The sequence below is a fragment of the Phoca vitulina genome, unplaced genomic scaffold (genome assembly GCF_004348235.1).
Source record: "Phoca vitulina isolate PV1807 unplaced genomic scaffold, GSC_HSeal_1.0 scaffold121, whole genome shotgun sequence".
NCBI classification, from domain to species: Eukaryota; Metazoa; Chordata; class Mammalia; order Carnivora; family Phocidae; genus Phoca; species Phoca vitulina.
In genome coordinates this window covers 603,241-609,121 of record NW_022589824.1, presented here as the reverse complement: position 1 = coordinate 609,121, position 5,881 = coordinate 603,241, and the positions used below count along the sequence as shown (strand labels likewise).

The 5,881-nt window shown below is 59.9% G+C and overlaps 1 protein-coding gene across 2 annotated transcripts in view; it reads right to left on the bottom strand.

Annotated features, from left to right (window-relative positions):
* The window catches only part of ARRDC1 (arrestin domain containing 1), a 9,270-nt gene extending 3,465 nt beyond the window's left edge, over nt 1–5,805 (bottom strand). For both annotated transcript variants that reach the window (XM_032398823.1, XM_032398824.1), the window contains exons 1-2: nt 5,644–5,805; nt 537–647 (exon numbers count right to left, since the gene is read on the bottom strand). In XM_032398823.1, coding sequence (XP_032254714.1) covers nt 537–647; nt 5,644–5,761 — 229 coding nt within the window. In that variant the 5' untranslated portion in view covers nt 5,762–5,805. The remainder of the gene's footprint in view (nt 1–536; nt 648–5,643) is intronic.
* Between the last annotated feature and the right edge of the window lie 76 nt (nt 5,806–5,881).

The window sequence follows — 5,881 nt, the reverse complement described above, 5'->3', positions numbered from 1 at the left end:
GGAGACAGGAGGCAGGGGTGGGGGAGAGGGGCTCAGGAGCCTCGAGCTGACACCACGGCAGGCAGGCTCCCTGCGGAGACAGGAGGCAGGGGTGGGGAGAGGGGCTCAGGAGCCTCGAGCTGACACCACGGGACACAGGTTACAAGCAAGCACTGCAGCCGACCAGTTCATGCTGGGTCTGGCTACTGGGTCTCCCAGCTCTGACTCCAGGCACCCTAGCAGTACAGGGCTGCAGCCTGGGCAAAGGAAGGGGTACAAGAGCTTCGCTTAAACAGGAAAGGGGGACGGGGCTACTCCAGGGGCCAGAGCCCACCGAAATCAAGGAGAAGCTGGCCCCCTTCAGCCACCCAGGCTCTATCAGGCAATGCCTAGTGCCTGCTGGGGAGAGCAACACATCAGGGTACAAAGCCCTGCTAGAGGGTGGGTCAGCAGAGGCAGATGAGGAGTGGGATGGAGAGAGGCCCCACTCTCAGCCAAGGTCTGCCCTGGAGGGGTTCACTACATGTGACAAGGCAAGTACAGGCTCCCAGACTCACCCTTGTCAGCCAGCGACAGAGCACTGTTGAAGTAGCCCTCCTCCACTACCCATGCTGCATCATTGGCCTTGCTGGACACCCTGCAGGAACCCATGCAGGTCACTCGGATGGCTGCAAGGTGGGGAGACAGTGTGAGTCCCAGCCAGCCACTGGCCTGGGCCCCTCCCTGCCCCCATCACAGAGATTTAGGTAGAGCTGGCACACCAAGGAGTGCTGGCCTTAGGCAGGCCAGCAAGTGACCTGCTGCCCTTCAGAGGATACCTCATGTCCATCCCCCATTTTGGGGTACTCCCAGGGAGCCAGGGTGATGAGGCACAGAGTTAAATCTGTCCCAAAGTCCAGAACAGGAGGGCCCCAGTGGTCACCCAGATGACACCTGGACAACCCCCAACCTGGTAACCTTGGTTCCCAGCCACCCCTGGGCCCACCAGACCTGTGTAAACTCAGCTCCCTACAAGGGATGCTTGGGACACCAATGATGAACAGAAACCTCTGGGGCAGCTGACCTCCAGCCCCACTTCGTGTTGGCTCACAGGCAAGTCAGTTAGGCTGGGAGGCGCCCCTTCATGCTCCAGGAAGCTAACTGCTAGCCCTCATGATGCAGGAATGTGGTCAGACCTGCCTGAGCAGATAAGGTACCCAACAGTCTGGCACACTGCAGGGTGGGGACGCCCTTGGCTTCCTGGACCAGTGCTGCCCAGGAGGGGTGATTTCCTACATCGAGAGAGGACTTAGTCCTCTCTCTGGCCAGGACCGTTTGCAGCAGAGGTCACCACCACCTTCCTGTGGCCAGAAACTCAAATTCCCCACTTCAGTGGGCGTTTGCCCAAAGACCACTATGGTCAGAAGGCCGTGGCTGGACCCGCAAGGAGGACACCACAGCTGGAGGGGCTGGGAGCTCAGTGACAGGTAGCCTTGAGGCTCCACCCCTCCTTTAACTGCAAGGCTGAGACAAGGCCAAAGATGTCAGCCTCCCTGCCCAGCCTCTCCTCTTCCTCCCCTGACTTGATGGTCAGGTGAGGGGAAGGTGACTCAGAATCTGACACCCTTCTGACAGAGGCACCAGGCAGGAGAAACCTGGTATCCCAAGTGCCCAGGGCCAGGGGCCAGCCACACCAGACATGTCCGGGTCTCCACAGGCAACCCAACCCTGACAAAACAAGCCTCCTATTGGCCACCCACAGACCAGCAGGCTTTCCCCCGGGGAACCCTTGGCTTATCCTCCACCCCCGTGGGCACTGCCAGTGACCAGACCTCAGCCCTGATTTCTAAGCCACACTTCATCAGCCATCCCCTCCTAGGGCCAGACCTGGAATTGTTCCTATCCCAGAAATCGGAGACACCAGGGGCGCTCCTGCAGATGAACACATCCCGAGAGAAATACGGCAAGGGAGTGAATAAAGGAGGGGCAGATGCCACGACTCCAGATGCCACGCCACTCTACAGGCCCCACAGAGAGGGTGCGTCCCTCCTTGAACGTGGCTGCCCTGTGAATTCTGGGACCAGCAGAGTATGCCAGAAGGAATTAAGTGGTCCCCAGATTGGCCCAGTGCCCGCTGAAAACCATCAAGTGACCTCAGTGGATGGCACACAGAGCTGAAGAATCACCCTGCCCACCTCTGTCTAAATTCCCAATCCACAACGCTGTGAGTTATAATAAACTGGTTGTTTTAAACCACCTAGTTTAGGGGTGACTTGTTACATAGAAGTGACTTTTACATAGCAACAGACGACAGGAACAGATATCCCACCTCAGTAGAAATCAGAGAAACTCAAATGAGTTACCATTTTAACCTATCAGTTGGCAAATATTAAATATGTTGACGCGTGTTGGAGAGGAGATGGAAAACTCCCTTACGGTGATCAAACTGTAGGCCGCTACAGGGGCCCTAGCAAAGCACCAGGAAGATCTGCTAGGACCTTACATGCACATCCCAGAGGACCCAACGGTTCTCACAATCCACCCTATCTACCCAGGAGCTACGAGCAACACTGTAACAGCAAACTATCTAGGCATAGCCCACGTGTCCAACAGCAAAATGCCTAAAACAGTCACCCACCCAGCCTGGATGCGGCCCCCAGAATTCAGGTGAACAAGCCGCGGGGTCACCTGACCTCAGAAAAACTAACAGTATCACACCAACCCTTGGGGTATCCCAGAGGGGCCCAAGTTCTATGACCTTCCCAATGCCCAGGCAAAGAGCCTCTTTTTGCTCACACGCTAAAGCCCCTGCGGGGACCTTGCCTGAACGAGCAGCTTCCCATCACCATCTTGCAGTCAAACGGCCTGTTCCTGTCCACTCTCCTCTGCAGGGGTACAACGGACGCACAGGGGATGGACACGCAGAGTAGGCTGGTCCTCCCACCCCATGCAGGGGGATCCGCTCCTGCAGGTGAGCACAGCCGTCACACCAGCGTGTGTGCCCCGAGGCCCAGGCACAGGACAGGGGCAGGTGCGTTCTGGTGCCCAGCAGACTCGCAGCAAGGGCACCACCTGGGCTGGTCCCCGGGGCACAGCAACATGCCCTGCTGCACCACCTAGGTTTAAAGGTGTTTCACTTCCAACAGTGCTCAGGTGTGTAAAGAAAGGCAAGCACCAAACTGATAAGCATCCATCGGGAGGTCTGGGGCTGCTCCTGTTCTCCAAGGAACATCATCATGTGGACTGTGTTCCAGAGTGACTTCGGAACTCCCCTGTCCAGCAGCCCTCCTCCCTGCACCATCTGCCATCTGACCAAGAAGATCTCTGCTCACTCCTCATTCTGGTCCCAAAGGTCTCGCCCACCTCCACCAGTTCCCACAAACCTGGGGCAGCCCAGCCTTTGCCACATCTTTTCACTAAAGCTCTGGCCTCTGAGGCACTTCCATCTGTCCTGTTTCTAAGTCTGAAACATGAGAAGAGTAATGGTGCCCCCCTCCCAGGGTTGCTCTGAGGGTTCACAGAGTTGGTCCATGGGAGGTGGGGAGAATGGCATCTGCCCCACGGTGAGAGTTCAGTGAGCTGGCGAGCTGGGGGCTGACTGCTGCTGTTGTCTAGGCTCCCGCCGCCCCCAATGCCCACCCTTGAGAGCAGAACAGGCTCGGCTGGACCTTGGCTCCAGGGAACCAGTTCCTTCCACAGCTTTCTCCTTCTCCATTTGCTCCGAGGGCAGCCAGTGTCCTCATGGTTGAGTGCAAATCATCTCTGTCCTTCATCAGACAAGCATTTAGTGGGCAAGACTAGGAGCCCCCCAGGGCCTGAAGGCCTGAGGCCTTCCCCCCTCCATGTCCTCCCGGAGCAGTGGAGGGCCTCCCTGTTGCATCACTGGCTGATAGCAGGAGCTCAACAAGTATCTTATGAATGAAAGAAAAAAAGAACCACAGCCTTTCCTTTTCCAAACCCAACCAGGGCTAAAAGAAGGCCCCAGAACAGCCTCAGCACCACATTCTGTCTACACCCCAGGGACAATCTGAATAATAACTCTTCTGGCTCAAAGTCATCATCCATCTACTCTTCAGCCTATGCCCCCATCTTCCCTCCCCTATTCAGGCGATTGGCTAGCACATTTATAGTGGGGACCATCAGCAGGGGCTCCCTCACCATCCTATGGCCCAACTGTCCATTCACCCACATCCCACCCACCACATGGAGGCTGGGGGACTCTGCTTCACTGTGGTCAGTAACAGCCTGTTTGCCCTGGGCCCCAGCTACAGAAGCATGACTGGGCGGATGAGCCAGGCAGTGAGCTCCTGCATGGGGTCTCATGTCTGCCATCCCCACAGCCACAAGCCCACCCCTCCTTCCTGTGCCCTGGGCTCTCCCCTCATTCCCATTTCAACTGTCATCTCTCCTTGTGCCCCAAGGAAGAGCTGCACTGTTCCTGCTGTGCCCCCCGCCACCACCATAACTACCCCACCCAAACCCCAAACTCCAACCAAGGAGACAGGAAAGGAGGTGTGAGTCATCAGGAGGAGACCGCACAAGGCTGGACGCCTGACCAGGGGTACCTTCACCCACTCAGTTTCTTCCTAAACCCTGCGGCCTCAAACATGGCAAGGTCAGGAGTCAGACCCATCCAGGACCCGGGCAGCGGTGGCCCAGAAAGTTGGGCAGTGGCTCTCAGTCCTCAGAGGCACCAGATGAACTGAGCTACCAAGCACGCAGGGGTCCAGAGGATCAAAGTCCAGAGGCTTGCCTGATGGCTGTGGTTTGGGCCAAGCATCCAAGGTGGAGAAGTACTCCAGCAAGAGCACACTCACACTCAGAACCAGCAATCAGGCACAGAGTACCTGGGTGGCACCCTGAGGGCTGAGCTTTGAAAAAGTCCCATTCAGGGCCCTGCCCACACCTCAGATGGCAGATAAGGCCCGCACCTGCAGAGAGCCCTAGCAAGGGCCACACCAGCAACCTGACTCCCAGTCCCAAAGTCCCAGATGTCTGCACCAGCAGAAGGACCAGCCAGTAGGGCTCGGGTTCAGTTCCTAGATGCTCACTGGGCTGGAAGCCTGGGTCACGCAGGGATGAGCAAGACCCTCCCAGCTCGCAAGGCCAAGCCTTAGCCTGGGTGGAAACGGGTGCGCCGCGGGAACATGAGGATTGAGGGCCTGCGCCAGGGGCCTGGGCGTGTGGGAGAGAAAGCCCAGCGTGGGCCAGGCTCCAGGTGAGGGCCCAGCAGGTGCAGGGTGCAGCGGACCCTGCAGACCCGACAGAGAGGATCGGGGGCGTGCACGTGTCCAAGTCAGAGGGGCCTTCGGCAAGGTGGGCAGGATCTAAACCCCCGCCCCCGACTCTGGCCGACCCTAGGAGAGAACAGGAAGGGCACATGCGGAAGGACTGGGCCACCCTGGCCTCCCTGCTCCGCCCCATCTGCCAGCAGCCACCCACCCCGGCGGGTCTGCGCCGCCCGGCCGGCCGCACCCCAGCCCTCCCTGCAGCCGGCGGGGCCCAAGACTCCCCGGGCCGGCGGGAGGGGAAGGGAGGGGGCGGCAGGAGGCGCCACCAGTTCCGCGGGTCCAGGCCAAGCGCCACGAGCTGCTGCTTCCGGGAGAGCCCGCCCAGCCGCAGGTGCTGCGCAGCCACCTGAGCCCCGCCGACCTGGCCCCCGCCCCGAGGGGACCCCGCGCCCACCTCGGAAGGGCAGCGGCGCCCGTAGGCGCACGCGCACGGCCCCCACCAGCGGCTCTCCCGGGCTGTAGACGACGCGACCGTGGCTCAGGCAGACCTCGAAGAGCTGTACCCGCCCCATGCCGTCGCCCTGGCCGGGCGGCCGCGCACTGACACCCCCTCCCGCCGCCGCGCTCCGAGCCCCACCCTCCAGGACCCGCCCCCTCTCCCCGGCCCGCCCCCGGCCCGCCCCGTCGGACCC